This window comes from Peromyscus leucopus, chromosome 5 (genome assembly GCF_004664715.2).
Source record: "Peromyscus leucopus breed LL Stock chromosome 5, UCI_PerLeu_2.1, whole genome shotgun sequence".
In the NCBI taxonomy this organism is placed as follows: domain Eukaryota; kingdom Metazoa; phylum Chordata; class Mammalia; order Rodentia; family Cricetidae; genus Peromyscus; species Peromyscus leucopus.
Genome location: NC_051067.1, coordinates 41235634 through 41251801, shown reverse-complemented (window position 1 = coordinate 41251801; position 16168 = coordinate 41235634). Strand labels below are relative to the sequence as shown.

The window sequence follows — 16168 nt, the reverse complement described above, 5'->3', positions numbered from 1 at the left end:
ACTGCCTGCAACCCCAGTCCCAGGGGAGCCAATGCCCTCTTCCGGCCTCTGCAGGCACTAGGCATGCATGTAGTGCACTTACATACATCAAGATAAAACACTCATACCCATAAAATACAGAAAAGAAGGAAGGGAGGGAGGGACTAGAGAAGGAGGGAAGGAAGGGATAATGGAAGGAAGGGAAGAAGGGAGGGCGGGAGGGAGGGAAGAAAGCACGTGGTGTGCTGGTTAATTTTAGGTCAACTTGACACAAGCTAGAGTCATCGGAGAGAAGGGAACCACAGCTGAGAAACTGCCTCCATAAGCTGGGGCTGTATGCAGACCTGTAGTGCATTTTCTTAATTAGCGATCGATGGGGGAGGGGCCAGCCCTGGGCTGGGGTCCTGGGTTTTATCTATAAGCAAGCCATGAGGAGCAAGCCAGTAAGCAGCCCTCCTCCATGGCCTCTGTGTCAGCTCCTGCTTCCAGGTTCCTGCCCTGCTTGGGTTCCTGTCCTGACTTCCTTTGATGATGGACTGTGCTGTAGGAGAGTAAGCCAACTAAACCCTTTCTTCTCCAAGCTGCTCTGGTTACATCAATAGAAACCCTCACCAAGCCAAAAGGCCTGGGGATGTGTAATAGCTCAGCTTGTAGACACTTGCTTAGTTAGAACGCAAGAAGTCCTGGGTTTAATCCTCAACATCAGAGAACACCAGGATGATGGCAAACATCTATATGAACCCCAGAGGTGAAGTCAGGAAGGTCAGATGTTCAAGGTCGTCATCTGCTGCAAATCAATTACCGGCCAGCCTGGGATACATGAAATCTTGCCTTTGAAAAACAAAGCAAAACAAAACAAAAACCAGTGGCCCACGCCTTTAATCCCAGCACTCGGGAGGCAGAGGCAGGCAGAGCTCTGGACTGCAAAGTGAGTTCCAGGACAGCCAGGGCTATACAGAGAAACCCCATCTTGAAAAACCAAACCAAACCAAACCAACCAACAACAAACCGACCAAACAGACTAGGGATGGCAGGAAAACTCCAGTTGTAAAGCTGTCAGCCTCACAAGCCTGACCCGCGTTTGCTCTCTGGAGCCCAGGTAAGGCAGGAGAGAACCAGCTGCACACAGCTGTTCTGGGACCTCCCGGTGCACGCTCACATGCCATACACAAATACTAAATTAAAATTTAAGTCTTTACCAACTAAGCCAGTGTGTGTGGGTTTTTGTTTTTGTTTTGTTTTTACTTTTAGACCTTGCTCGCATTCCGAGCTCCACTTAATCCTGCTGTAAGTTACAAGCTTTGAGGACTGGCTTAGCAAACCACAGAAGCTTGTACAGCTATGTTTTGGGGTTGTGCACTGCCCTTCCCTCCACGACTCTTTGTCTAAATACCCACTGTACTAACTGCTTTGTTCTCTCTGGTCCTGGAGTTCTTTTCTGTGGCATTGTCAAGAATCTGGCTTTACCTGAGCAGGAGCAAAGGTCCCTAAGCGGGAAGAGAACTCCTCGCGGGGGGTGAGTGCCTGTGTCTCCAGGCCGCATCACTGTTGACAATCTGAGGCAGTGCTTTTCAAACTTGAGTCTGCATGCAAACCTCGCGAACACGTTGTGGGAAAGTAGGTTGCGATCCAGTGGCATGAGTTCCTCCAGTCACTTGGAGAGGGCAGGTGCAGCATCTCAGGTTGCAGACCTTCATCTCACCTTCACCTGTCAGAGCATGTGCGCACGCACGTGTCTCCTGCATCCGAAGAGCAAGGGTGAGCAGAAGAGAGAAAAGGAGAGAGGTGGAGACTGACAGCCGCTCTGTGATTGGCTGTGCTTCTCCAAACTGGTGCCTGCTGGGGATACTCAAAAGGGATCACAGTTCCTGAGGTTCGAGACTCACCCAGTGTTCCTTGTACAGCCATGGCCAAGCAGTTCTGGGCCTCCTGTCTTTTCCCACTGTTTCTAGCTGCCTTGTCTCAGGGGACTCTGAATCCTCAGAAAACAAAGGTAAGCAACCCCTGACCTGCTACCCCCGCCCCGGGATCTAAGCTGATTTCAACATCTGATAAATAACGTGGCTACCAAGCGATTCAGGGGCCTATCCTGTTCTTGAAGGGAGAGAGCTGCTTGACAGGCTTTCTTTGCAGACTTCTGCCATCGATGCCCTCGGCCACAGCACCTTTCCTGCCTCTCTTCAGTCTGCTTTACTGTGTTTCCCACGCATCTTCTCTGCTTCTCTGCACCCAGTGGACCTTTGAGCAGAATATAGCCAGCCTCCCCCCCCCACACACACACCCCGCCCCGGCCCTCCACCGCCAGCTGCCCCTGCCATTCCTCCTTGATCTCTGCTTGACAACTCAGAATCTGCCCTATCCCATGCTGATCTGTAACCTGGAGCAGCCCATGGATTCTGGGAAATGAGTGGTTAAGTAGCAAGTGAATTGGGAAGGAAGCTGATTGTTCTCAGACCAATTGGACCAAACTGAGAGATGAGAGAGAGAGAGAGAGAGAGAGAGAGAGAGAGAGAGAGAGAGAGAGAGAGAGAGAGAGAGAGAGAGAGAGAGAGAGAGAGAGACCCAGTTAGGGGAAGGGGGACTTTTGTTTAGAGACTATTAAGACACAGAGGCTGCTTTTGGGGGGGGAGGGCATGAAGACAGGGCTCTGCTCAGTGCAGTGACTTCTCAGATCTTGGCGCTGCTCCAAGGAGCTGCACAATCATCACACTGCAGGGCAGTAGTCAAAAATCCTCACAAGGAGCCAGGAGCAGGGACTGGTATCTAAAAATGTCCACTCGGGGAGTCAGCAGCCACCCCTGTAAAAAAAAAAAAAATGCATGCATACATCTTAGAAGGCAGAATAGGGCTAATGCAGATGACTTGAGGGACCAATATATTTTAAGTTTAAAATCAGAGAAACTCATTGAAAACCCCAACCTCAGCCGGGCGGTGGTGGCGCACACCTTTAGTCCCAGCACTCGGGAGGCAGAGCCAGGTGGATCTCTGTGAGTTCGAGGCCAGCCTGGGCTACCAAGTGAGTTCCAGGAAAGGCGCAAAGCTACACAGAGAAACCCTGTCTCGAAAAAAACCAAAAAAAAAAAAAAAAAAGAAAAGAGAAAGAAAGAAAGAAAGAAAGAAAGAAAGAAAGAAAGAAAGAAAGAAAACCCCAACCTCACTTGTGGCTTTAAGCTACTTATATACCTTTTGTCAATTCTGGCTCCCTTCTGTTAAAAGGCAAGGGACAATCTTATCATAGAGCACAGTAATTCTCAAACCTTAGCTAAACTGAGAACCCACTGGTGATTGGGTCCCATTCCTAGAGATTTTGATCCAGTATGTCTTCTTGGGAGCCCAAACATGCCTAAAATGCTCCCATGATGCAAATCCTTAAGTCTGACCTTTGAGCTTTGACCTCTGCTATTGGGCATGTGAAGGGTAAGAATGCATGTAAAATTCGGATTGGCAGCTGTAAAGTCACAGGTTACCTACTATCAAGTGAGGTCACAGCCCACTGGAGAGGGCACCCTCTAGGGGCACCCAGGTCTGTGTTCACCACCAATGCCTTCCTGAGTGTGGAGTTCCTCAAACAGAAATTCTTCCGTTCTTCCAATTTTAAGATAGTGCATGAAAAATCTTTAAGTGCTTTGAAAATGCTGACAGATGTTGAGGATTATTGTTTATTAGGTCAGACCACTGGAGTCACTTGTGTTGTACTACAGGTGGATTGTGACAAAGGAGTGGCTGGCACCATCTATGAGTATGGAGCCAAGACCCTGAACGGCGGGGAGTATGTCCAGTTCCAGCAGTATGCAGGAAAGCACATCCTCTTTGTCAACGTGGCATCCTTCTGTGGCCTGACAGCTACTTATCCCGGTAAGAACTCAAATTTCAGTTCTCTCTTACAACTAGCTTGCCCCCACCATACTGTGATGGGAGAAGGTGTTGCTGGGGTTGGGGAATGAATAAGCACACTGACTCTGTTCCCCTAAACCTTCCTATTCCACTGCTTTTCCTGCCAGAATTATCTCCATGCTTGAGCACTAAGGCTTTCCCCGAGATATGTTGGACAACCACTGAGAAACACATCCGTGTTGAACAAGTTGGAGTTGCTGCCCATCTGCCACAGGAAATAAGGAGGCTTCTCAGAAAGGGATAAAAAAAGACTCAGGTCACCTGAGCTAGCGTCAGGTAGTGTGGGAAAGGATTCCAGGAGCTAAACCTTTGCTCTAGATTAAAAGCAGTCAGGAAATAAAAGAAGGGGACAATTGTGTGATTGGTTATCTTAAGAAATCATATCTATAGTGTGGGAGAAACAGAAAGGCTGGAGCTGTAACTGGTAAAGTAGTTGCAACCATTTATATTGGCAGGGTGGCGAGGGGTCATTTTGTGATTTAGACACTGTGTGTGTGTGTGTGTGTGTGTGTGTGTGTGTGTGTGTGTGTGTGATTGGTCATAGTTGGCCAGGGTTGCATACTCTGATGTTGATGTTCTGTAGGGTTGATTGATAGAACACCAAAGCCTCCCTGTGACTCATAGACCAGAACCTAGAATAGTGGAGATTGGCTTGCATTAAACCAAGAGTGAAATGGGGAGTCATAATACAGATTATGTGGCTGGAGATGTGGTTTGGTTGGCAGAGTGCTTACCCAGCATACACAAAGTCCTGGGTTTGGTCCTGAGCATCGCATAACACAGTGGTCCAAACCTGTCATCTCAGCACTTATGAGCGGGAGACAGGAGGATCTGGAGTTCAAAGTCATTCTCAGCCATTGAACTACTTAAGACCCCCATATCAAAACAAAAACAAACATTAGGAGGCTAGGGAGTTGTCTCAGTGCATAAAGTGCTTGTTGAACATACACAAAGACCTGTATTCAGTTCCCTAGAACCTACAAAAATCCAAACACGGTAGAGGCACAAGCCTGTAAGCCTATAACTAGGATACAAGGGGTGAAGAGGCAAGTGGATTCCTCAGGCTAACTGGCCAGCCAGTCTAGGTAAAACAGTGGCCCCTGTTCAGTGAGAGATGACCTCAAAAAATATCATATATCATAAAGTGGAAAAACATAATGTGGGGATAGAGGAAAACACCAAATATCTACCCCCAGTTTCCACACATGTACATATCATACACACATGCGCGCGCGCGCGCGCGCACACACACACACACACATACACACACACACATACACCACCACCACCACCACCACCACCAACAACAACAAAAGACTGGTCTTTTATCTTCAGGAGGCACCCCCAAATGACAGAGAATGAGGTTTTTTATCCAAGCCACTATGAAGGCTGCTTGGAGCAAGTGGTAAATACGGGAGAATGTTCCATCTCTCTATTGTGTTCATCATGGAAGGATTTCACATTTTTGTTAATCCAAATAAGGTCATATAAATTTCTATATGAATTGTACAAGTGATAGATATAATTTTTGACATGCTAAGAACATTATTGTTTTAAGAATATCCACGATAACTTCTAAAGGTTTATTGAATCAAATGCTACAGATAAATGGACCAAAATAATGCAGGAACAAGTTTTTACAAATTCCACATGTTGACATTGCTACCTACTTGACTAATCAAAACTATGAGGTGCTGTTCAAAAATAATTTTTGAGATAAGATCTCACCTTTCAAACCCATGATCCTTCTGCCTCTGCCTCCCAAATGCTTCGATTATACATGTGAACAATGTTATTACATGCTATCAATTTGTTTTAATGCAACTATAATAATTACAAGTTCCAGAATTTTCTGTTTCCTAAACATGACTTAAATTGATGTACATAGCAATGTCTCATCTAGGATACATGTGTCATCAAATTTTCCGATTTTGAAGTTACTGTTCAGAGGAAGATGTTTGACTTAAGCTGTAGTTATATTAAAATGCCACTTCCTCAGGCAGGCATTAATACTACAGCCTATAACCCCATTTGGGAGGTGCAGGTAGAAGAGTCAGGAGTTCAAGGTCATTGTTGGTTACATATTATATTCCAGGCCAGCCTAGGCTCCATGAAGCCCTGTCTCAAGAAAATTAGAAAGAAAGAAAGAAAAAAATACTACATGATACAAATCATAGCCAAACAACTGGTTCAGATTTCAAGAGAAGCTAAAGACTTGTTTCAATTTAGTGGTGAAATTACAGGTTTTTTGTTCTTGTCTTTTGTTTTTAAATTTAATTTTATGTATATGGTTGTTTTGTCTATATGTACGCATGTATGTATGTGTCTGTTTATGAACCACATGCATGTAGTGCCCACAAAGACCAGAAGAGGTACTGAATCCTCTGACACTTGAGTTACAGATAGTTGTGAGATACAATGTAAGCACTGGGAATTGAACCCAAGTCCTCTGGAGGAGCAGTCAGTGCTCTTAACCATTATATTTCTATATTCTTACATGGAATCAGCTTTAAGGAAAACCTGAAAAGATATATATTAATTTTTTTAAAACCCAAGAACCTAAATTTAAGAGGCAAAAATCAGTTTAGTATCAGTTAACAAATGAGGATTTTCTTTCCTTCAAAAAGTTGAAAATATGGTAGATTTGGAAAGTTGTTATAATTTAATTTTAGGACTAAGAGCATGATAGAATGCTTGACTAGCATTTGTGTAGGTCTGAGGGAAGTTTTTAAATTTAATTTTAATACATATGTTGAGTATAAAATACCTCACAGCATTCAAAAGATACAAAAGGGTTTAATAGGCATACTGCCCAAATTCCCTTTACTTTACATAACTTGTAATAGTTTATAGTATATATTTCCTGAAATCAATCTCCTCTCTCTCTCTCTCTCTCATCTGTGTGTGTGTGTGTGTGTGTGTGTGTAAGAGAGATAGGCATACATGTGCACAAATTATTCGTCACCTTGCTCCTTTACATAATAGAACACATGGATGTTATTCCTTATCAGTACCTGCTATTTCCTCGCTTCTCTGTTTGTTTGAGACAAGGTCTCCAGGAGACAAGGTTGGTCTTGAACCTCTGATCCTCCTGACCCATCTCCCAAATGTTGGGATTACAGGCTTCAGCCATTATACCTGGCTACTTCACTCATTTTGAATTAAACTACTTAGTGAGAATTTTGGAGGGCACCTCAAATTTTACTCTTGATGAAAAAATTGAGAGGGCTCAGAGCTTGCCAGAGACTAACGTTGAGGTCTACTGAGTTTATGCTACAAGGAGGAAGCTGAAGATGAGAGGGGGGTGAATGTAGGCAGCAACTGAAGATATGGGTAAGACTAAAAATATTTTTATAGGGGGTGGAGGTGTAGCTCCATTGGCTGAGTACTTACCTAGCCTGTATGAAGCCCTAGGTTCAGGCCGCAGCACCACATAAACCAAGCATAGTGATGCAGATCTCTAATTCTAGCACCAGGTAGGGGAAGGGGAAGGTGGGAGGGTCAGAAGTTCAAGGTCATCCTTGGCTACACAATTAGCTGGAAGCCATCCTGGTCACACATGAAACTCAAAAATAAATGTTATATTAAATTTATTAAATATATATTTATTTTCTATTTTATTAAGATAAATATATATTATATATTTTCACATAAACTATACAAGGAATGTATTAAAACTTGAAGACACTCGTCTAGGAAGAGGTTCTTGGGGGGACAGCAAGCCGAGCAGTCCTAAAGGAGCTTCGTGGTGGTTCTGAGGAGGAACTCCAAACGGAAAATGACTGAAGTCAGCAGTGGCACAGGTCTCAGCAGACACGTCAGAGGCTCTTGGCGAATGAAGAACAGTCTACACTGTGTGGCCTGGGATCCTACTGAGGCGGCCATGGTGTTCGTTTATTGGTATTGAGGTCAGGGTAGAGAATGCTATCGTTAGGTTTGGACTTTTCTCTCTTTTTGAGAAAGTGTCTCACTACGTAGACTTGGTTGGCCTGGAACTCACTATATGGCTCAGGCTGACCTATGACTTAGGGCTATCCCCCTGCCTCCATCTTCTAACTGCTGGGATTATAGGTGAACACTGCAGTCAGACTCTGCTTTTCTGTTCCCCTTTATTACTTCTAATTTACAACAGCAAAGCATGCTTCTGGGAAGGTGACTGTAGCGTCAGAGGTCGTCATGAGACATAGTGGGAGGACAGGAGAGCGTGTCCCTTTCATTTGCCTTTTCCTTATGAAACATCTGGTCAACCTCCACCAGCTAACAAAGACAATGAATGCACTTGGAGTCTAGCCTTTCAGAATCAAGTAGGATTTTTCATAAGTCTAATCCAAACTCTTTGCATGTAAGGTAAAGACTAAGGAGATCTGGGAAACCGTGTGCCACACAACCAGCAGCCGTTGAGATGAGTTCCCAGAGACTTGTGTTACAGCTGTTTGCTCTGCCTGTTGAATGTCTGTAGCCCTTCATAGTCCTCAGTGTCTTCGCAGGATGAGAAGGTAAACCTTGTGGTCCTTTGAGACTTGATCAGGGAGTCAGCCCACACTGTTCACCCTCTACCCACAGAACTGAACACATTGCAGGAGGAGCTGAGGCAGTTCAATGTCGTTGTTTTGGGCTTTCCTTGCAACCAGTTTGGAAAACAAGAACCTGCCAAAAACTCAGAGATCCTCCATGGACTCAAGTGAGTGCTATGTGGGGTCCTCGAGGAGCCCTTTCCTCATCTGCCTGGGTACCTTCCATTCCGGAGTCTTCTAGGGTGGGTGATGGGACAATGGGCTGAAGCATGTCATCATGATGCCTTGAGTTCCAGCCAGCCCTGCAGGAAATGCCCAAGTTCTCTCTCCACGCTTGGCTTCTTTAAGGGTGAGAACAGGGAAGATCTAAGGAAACAACATTCAGGGAAAAGAAGGACTCAGGAAATGGAGATGGGCCAGGAAATCTGAGCTCAAAATGTCCTCTCCCCAGTGTCTTGGAATGCTCTGATTCTATGAAGCCTCCTACTTGGAATCTTGATCCCAGAGAAACCCCCTCTTCCTCCTCTCATTTTCTATAATCTTTTCCATCCCTTTGTGAGGACCCTTGGTGGCCGTTCCTACCCCTCCTCGATTTCGTTTGGATTCTCTTGAGGACACCTTGTTTCACTGCAGATATGTGCGGCCAGGAGGTGGCTATGTCCCCAATTTCCAGCTCTTTGAGAAAGGGGATGTGAATGGAGAAAACGAACAAAAGTTTTTTTCTTTCCTAAAGGTGAGTGAACAAACATGCCGTGGATCAGTCAGATAGGATTCTCTGAGAGTAACGGGGCTGGAGTCTCTGATGAGGAGGGACTCCTTAAGGAGTAAATTCATAGACATGAGGCTTTGGCTCCAAGCGGAGGAGACACACATGATAGCTCTCATGTGTTTTAACCTCCCCTGCTGAATGCTAATGATTTGTTTATTCGATCAATAATCATTAATCCATTCTCTACTTGGTTCAAGGAACTGTGAAATACAAGTTAACAGTTACTAATTAATAGGTTAGTCTCTTACCTGAAGGATCTATTACACAGTCAGGAGAAGACACAGACCTGGCTAAGAGAGAGTACCAAAGGAGAAGAACCACAGTGTGTTATAACTGCAGAAGAAGACCAGGAAAGAAGGACCTTCCCAACAAGGATCATGTAGTCACTGGTTCCCAGAGGATGGGCTGCAGAACAAAGCTGTCCCTGTGGATATTTCCACTCAGCCACAGCAAACTGAAACAAAAGATCTACTTATTAAATATAAACCTCAATTATTTATTCCAATAATAAGTTATGGTCAGGTCACACCACATGAACTGCAGCACAAAAGATGACCATGACAAAACATGGTGGCTCACACCTATAATGCCATAACTCAGGATCCAGAGGCAGGGGAATGGCTGTGAATTCTAGGCTAACTTGGTCTAAATAGTCCTATCCAGGCAAGTCACAGCCACACAACAAGACCCTGTCTCAAAACAGTGATATTATCTATACAGAGCTGTCTAGTATTTAAAAGTCCTGTCTGATGTGGTGACTCATGCCTGAAATCCTAGTGCTTGGGAAGCTGAGTCCATAGTCAGCTTGGGTTACACACTGAGTTTCAGACCATCTTGAGCTCTTGAGTGAAACTAAATAACAAAGTAAATAGTATGGAGCTGGAGGCATAGCTCAGCTGTTAACATATACTGATCTTCCAGATCAGTTCCCAGAACCACCACTTGTTCGGCCAGGTATCCAACAACCTGTGCTGAATTTTGCGGGACCTGTACTCACAGGTGTACATACCCACCTGAGATACATATATATAGACATAATTTAAAAATAAGATAAATCTAGAGAAAAGAAAAGAAAGTAAATAATAAAATATCTTAAGATTTAAATTTATGGTTATAACAGATTTTTAATTTCCTTATTGTCAAAATAGCTATTGAACTTTTATGGCTTATGAAGTTCCAAAGCCTGGGAACTACAATTCTAAAACAACCTATTATTTTTCACCTATGGAAACTGAAACCATAGAAATCATGACTTGCTGAAAGAAAGAGATTTTTTTTTTTTTTTCTGAGACAGGGTTTCTCTGTGTAGCCCTGGCTGTCCTGAAACTTACTCTGTAGACCAGGCTGGACTTGAACGCAGAGATCTACCTTCTTAACCTTCTGAGTGCTAGGATTAAAGGTGTGTGCATGCCATCACGCCCCGCTGACTGTGTTATTTACTCATCGTGATGAAATCAATCACGCCCCGCTGACTGTGTTATTTACTCATCCTGATGAAATCATGAGACTGGCGGGGGGGGGGGGGGGGGGGGGGGGGGGGGGGGGGGGGGGGGGTGGGGGGTGGAGGCAGGAAAGTGGGATGCTGTTCACTGACTATCACACTTTCGACGCTGGTTAGAATGGCCTTGGTGTGCTGGTGGTAGTGTATTAAGAGGCCTGGGCAGGGCCGGAAGCATGTGGAGTTTAAAACATTAAGCTGTACAGCAGTGAGCAGAGAAGACTGGGCAACATAGAAGCAGAAATGAGATCATCTTTCTATTTTTCATGTCTCTGCTCCAGAACTCCTGCCCTCCCACCTCTGAACTTTTGGGATCTACAGAATATCTCTTCTGGAATCCCATGAAGGTCCATGACATCCGCTGGAACTTTGAGAAGTTCCTGGTGGGGTCTGATGGGGTCCCTGTCATGCGCTGGTTCCACATGACTCCTGTTAGCACTGTCCAGTCAGACATCATGGAGTACCTAAACCAAACCCGTACCCAGTAGGATATGCCTCACACATAATGTCTTTGCTCCACTCCATCACCAGCCTCCAGATGACCAAAGCACACAACACTACCTGCATCCCTACTAATGCATGCGTGAACAGCTCTGTATGAATGTATACAGACGGTCTCTGTGGTAGGCATGTACATGCATTGAAAATTAAGTCAAAGAGAATCTATCTACCCAAATATCTGACTCTGCCATATCAAGTTTTCCTAATCTATTCCAAAAGGAAGTCATATTTTAGAGTTGATGATCCAGACAATCCCATTCATCTAAAAAAGCAACCCCTCAAAGGTCCTAATCTATCACTCCCTGTCTCGATGAGTTAAAGGAAGTGGAAATGGGTAGCAAGGCCCTTTGGGTTCCCTTCCCAGCCTCCTCTCTTCTCAAGCTGGGCATGCTTTGTCAAGCTCTTCTGTCTAGCCCCCTTGGTGGCACACCGTCCTGTAGTTTTCTTAGGGGATTCTGAAGGCTGAGAGCAGAAACCTTACATGGCAGGAAGGGAGGGCCATCTCTACCCTGGTAGGCCCCAAGGCCCCTCTGGATGAGACCCTACCAGAGCCTTCCTAGGTGCCTTTCTGCTAGTGAATTCGGGTTTTGGCTCCTGGTCACAGATGTCCTTCACACCAAATGATGCATTTCACTCTCACCCTGACTCTTCCCAACTTTAAATTTATCCCTATTAACACTGTCTCATGATAATAATCAATAAATAATCAAAGAACCAGCAGCAGTGGACTCCGAGTGATGTTTTTCAGTTCATATTATGTGCTTGCTTGACCTCACTACTTACATCTTCAACATTCTGGTTTTCTCAGAAGTGTTCTAGAATCTTCTTGGTACTAGTCAAAGCATCAGGTGGTACTGTAGACACATTGCTGCTCAGATCTAAAGCACAGACTTAGGTATGTAGCCCAGGCTGGCTTGAATTTCCAGTCCTCCTGTCTCAGCCTTTCAAGTAGCTAGGAATACAGGTACTGCAATCACGCCCAGCTTGTCGACTCTTTGGAGCCAGGCCTCTTTGTCCCTTCATTCTGATCATTTAGTCAAACTCTCCATGCTCCTACAAAAGAGGACTTCCTGTTTCTGGAGGAATCTCTCCCTCTCCCTTCCTCTCTCCCTCCCTCCCCCTCTTTCAATTCTGTTTATAAAATTAATTTATACTTAATTAAAATCTGAAAGCACATAAACAGGACAAAGTGCCAAAAAGCAACAGACCCTGATCTTTATCAGAAGTGCAAGGGCCCTACAGAAAGCCAGCTGTTCGTGGTCAGCTGACTGAGAACTTTGTTCTGTCCAGATGGGAAACTGAAGTAGGAGAAGTAGTTTTTCTGGTGTCTCTAGTTCTGGCCCTTGAGTGTCACGGGGTTATGGACTGGTGACAGGCTCTAGCACTTGTCATAGCTGCAAGTCTAGAAGACTACGGGCTTATGGCTATGGGCTTGACAGTCCAGAGACTTACTGTGTTTTGGGTGGGGGCTTATTACTCTGTGATTTGCTTCCCTGAGCAATTGGGGGCAATTGTAATCCTCTGCTCTTACCAGGAGCTGGTGGCGGTGGCAGCCAGTATCGGTACTTAGGTACTGGGATGGACACCACAGCTAGTGTTCCAGTTTTTGAGTCATAGGTGGTCAAGTCCCTTGGTTCTTACAGCAGCTAATGTTACAACATCTGAGCGTAGAAATTTGGGACACTTGACTCTAGGGCTTGGAGGCCTCCTGAAACTCTTCTAGCAACCGGGACCTGTAGCCTTTCAGGTTTCTTTCGGCTTGCCACAGCATATGTGCACTGTGCCTGAGAATCTATGAGGTCTCAACTCTGCTGCTGCTCTGAAAAATACGGATTCTATGTCTCTGACCCAGAGAAAATAAACATTGTTCTAAGGAACTTACTGTTGTTGGTTTTTGCTCTTTTGGGGGACCTGCCACCCAGCTCCCAAATAAATCACACATGTAGGCTTATTCTTAATTATAAATGCCTGGCCTTAGCTTGGTTTGTTTCTTGTCGGCTTTTCTTAACTTCAAATTACCCCACCTACCTTTTGTCTCTGGGCTTTTTCCTTTTCTTTCTTCTGTATATCTTACTTTCACTCTTACTCCGTGGCTGGCTGGGTGGCTGGGTGGTTGGCCCCTAGCATGCTCCTCTCCTTCTTCTCTTGCTCTTTCTCCTTCTCCTCCCAGATTTCTCCTTTTATTGATTCTCTCTGCCTGCCAGCCCCACCTATCCTTTCTCCTGCCTCGCTATTGGCCATTTAACTCTCTATTAGACTAGCAGGTATTTTAGACAGGTAAAGTAACTCAGCTTCACAGAGTCAAACAAATGCAACAGTATAAGAATACAACACATCTTTGCATCATTAAGCAAATATTCCACATCATAAAAAAAAGTAACACTTCTTAATGTAATATTCTACAACAACCTGCATTAGTTATTCTTCTTGCCTGTTTGGCCAAATACAAAAGCAACATGAGGGAGGGGGACTTGCTTTGGTTCCCAGTTGATCATGAATCCGACAGCTGGTGGAGTTTCTCAGGCAGCAAAAGTGTGAGGTAACTGCAGAGAGCTCAGCAGGACAGGCTTATGACCTCTTATGACCTGCCCTGCAGTGACCTACATCCCAAAGGCACCACAACTCACCCCAAAGCCACCATTAGCTGAGGATCAAGTGTTCAAACATGAGTCGGTGCTGGACATTTCACATTCAAGCCATACGCCAGCCAGAGCCAGCCTCCTCCTCCCAAGCTGGGCCACCACGAAGGTCCAGCTATCAAAGTATTGAAGTCCAGCCACCAAAAGTCCCCTTTTGTCTGTCCCATTAACAAGCGCAATCAAAATGAAACACCGCATTCTAACATGGGGTTTCTTTCCCCCTTTACCTTTATAAACTGCCATTTGCCTGTTGGCCTATGCCTGTGTCCTCTCTATCCAGAGGCAGCCCTTGGTCCCCGTTCCCTCCCCCCACCAACATACCTTTCCCCCCCTTCTCCCTCTGTTGGGTCTCCTCCCATCTTCGTCTCTTGTGCCTCGCCTTTGTTCCTCTGAGGCAGGTAAATCTCCTCTGTGCTGAGAACTTCGTCTTGGGGGTCCCTTCAGTCCCAGGAAGTTCCAAGTTTCCCTGCTGCACTTTGGGGTCAGTGCTGCGTTTTGGGGGTCATTTGTTTATTTTTAAAGCAGAGGCTTGCTATGTAAATCAGGTTGGCCTCGGGCTCAAGGCAATCCTCCTGCCTCAGCTTTCCCAGTGTGTTGGGATTGCAGGTATATACCACCACAGGATTTGTTATTTTTACTGAGAGCAACTACAAAGGTCTTTCCCTACCCCCGCTTTCAAGTGTACACACAGGGCATCCGGGTTCTGCTTGATATCATAAAGTCCTTAGGGTAGAAAGCCTTTGCTGATGGAGTTCTGGGTAGCACTTAATCCCCACAGTTTGATTTGGAACCCATTTGCATTCGATGCGACTCTCCATGTCCTCCCCAGCCCTGAGAAGATGGGTCCTGTCTGCCCCATTCCTGTGGCCTAGCAAGTTCGTTCCTCTCCCCCCTCCCCCGGCCCCAACAATCCCAGCACCAGCCAGCTTCCCGGCTTGAGCACAGCCCTCTACCTCCACTCCCAGGAAACCAAACCGTTTCTGGTCCCCAGTGCAGGGTGCAAGGCTCCAGCCTCCCCAGCCCCTCGTTCCAGAGGCTCGGAGTGAGATCCTCTTTATGGTCTTTGAAATCGAACTTAGGAGGTCCAAAGGGCATAACCTGCAGACAGCCGTAGCTGAAGATCGGCTTTCGTCCAGTCGCCAGGAAATCTGCTGAGCGAGAACGCTGCAAAAGGTTGATTTTTGATGCAGCTCTTGGAAGAGGCCAAAGACTCGCACAGCACACACGCAGGCACAAGTGCCGTGCCTGCCTGCGCACTCATCTGCTTTGTCGTGGATGGCCTTTGTCTTTCCATAGCCGGGTGTGTGTGTGTGTGTGTGTGTGTGTGTGTGTGTGTGTGTGTGTGTGTGTGTGTAAAGAGGAAAATATCTGACCCCGGGACTGACTCATTTTCTGGTGTGATGCTTTCAGCCTGACGAGAGAAAATGCAGTATCCTTTCACAGATGATTCTTCTGTAACAAAAATAGGCATCACCACATAGTATAAGCTACTCCCCCCCCCCCCCAAATAGAATAGATTCATCTGTCTTTCACACCTGCTGCCGTGTGGCTCCATGGCTTAGTTGGTTAAAGCGCCTGTCTCGTAAACAGGAGATCCTGGGTTCGACTCCCAGTGGGGCCTTGTGTTTTCACATCTTTCCTACCGCTAAGACTCAATTGTTATTACGAGATTATAACCTGTCATGGTCTCATACTTTTTCATTATAACCTGTCATGGTCTCATACTTTTTCAAACAACGCCGTTTTTAATGAGGTAATTCAAATTCAAAACTTGGTCAACGGATAATGTATGGACAGGTCCTGGGTCACTTTTCACAAATTTACATTAAATTTAGGGGCAACCACAATTCCATGCATAGATACACACGATCCAGATCCTATCCATTTCAGCTCAATGAGCCATTGTGAAGGAAAACTAGAATGTCTGTAGTGAGAGGCCAGACCTTCCTTCCACCCTCTCCCTTTATATGTTTCAGGAGAGGAAGTCTAGGCCCGCACCGTACCGCCTAGTTACATGGCCAGCCTTGTCTGTGGCATTTTGAAGAGGATACAAGCAAGAACACCTAAATTAAGCCTCTCAAGGAAATAACCAGAAAGCATTCCAGATGATAGACCGGAAGTTAAAATTTCCCGGACCCAAGTATGCTAAGCAAGGATCGTAAGGCAGGGAGGAAAGAGCGGATTGGAAGACTGTGCCAAAGCAATCTAAAGCAGCTGAGACCACCCTGGTGCTTTAGAAAAGCTCTGTGCTCCTCATCCCCCACTGTCTCATCCACACGCCACAAACATTAACTGTTTGTTTTTATGTGGCAGGCATATCCCCCAAGGGAGGAAATACAGTCCTGAAGAAAACTAACCAAAAACTCTGGGGAAT

General features: G+C 45.5%; 1 protein-coding gene and 1 non-coding gene across 2 annotated transcripts; both read left to right on the top strand.

The window, feature by feature from the left end:
• Nucleotides 1-1815: 1815 nt before the first annotated feature.
• Nucleotides 1816-11867, top strand: Gpx6 (glutathione peroxidase 6). Its single transcript, XM_028879312.2, has 5 exons — nucleotides 1816-1972; nucleotides 3681-3834; nucleotides 8437-8554; nucleotides 9021-9120; nucleotides 10936-11867. Exons 1-5 carry the CDS (start codon nucleotides 1886-1888, stop codon nucleotides 11140-11142), a joined length of 666 nt encoding a protein of 221 aa, XP_028735145.1. The 5' UTR covers nucleotides 1816-1885; the 3' UTR covers nucleotides 11143-11867.
• Nucleotides 11868-15341: 3474 nt separating this feature from the next.
• Trnat-cgu lies at nucleotides 15342-15415 on the top strand. The gene has a single exon. It is a non-coding gene; the product is annotated as a tRNA-Thr (tRNA).
• The last annotated feature ends 753 nt before the right edge of the window (nucleotides 15416-16168 follow it).

Coding starts and splice junctions, on each gene's coding strand:
- Gpx6 (XM_028879312.2), top strand. CDS start 1,886: ATGGCCAAGCAGTTCTGGGCCTCCTGTCTTTTCCCACTGTTTCTAGCT. Junction 1,973..3,680: donor TGAATCCTCAGAAAACAAAG/GTAAGCAACCCC, acceptor GTTGTACTACAG/GTGGATTGTGACAAAGGAGT. Junction 8,555..9,020: donor GAGATCCTCCATGGACTCAA/GTGAGTGCTATG, acceptor GTTTCACTGCAG/ATATGTGCGGCCAGGAGGTG.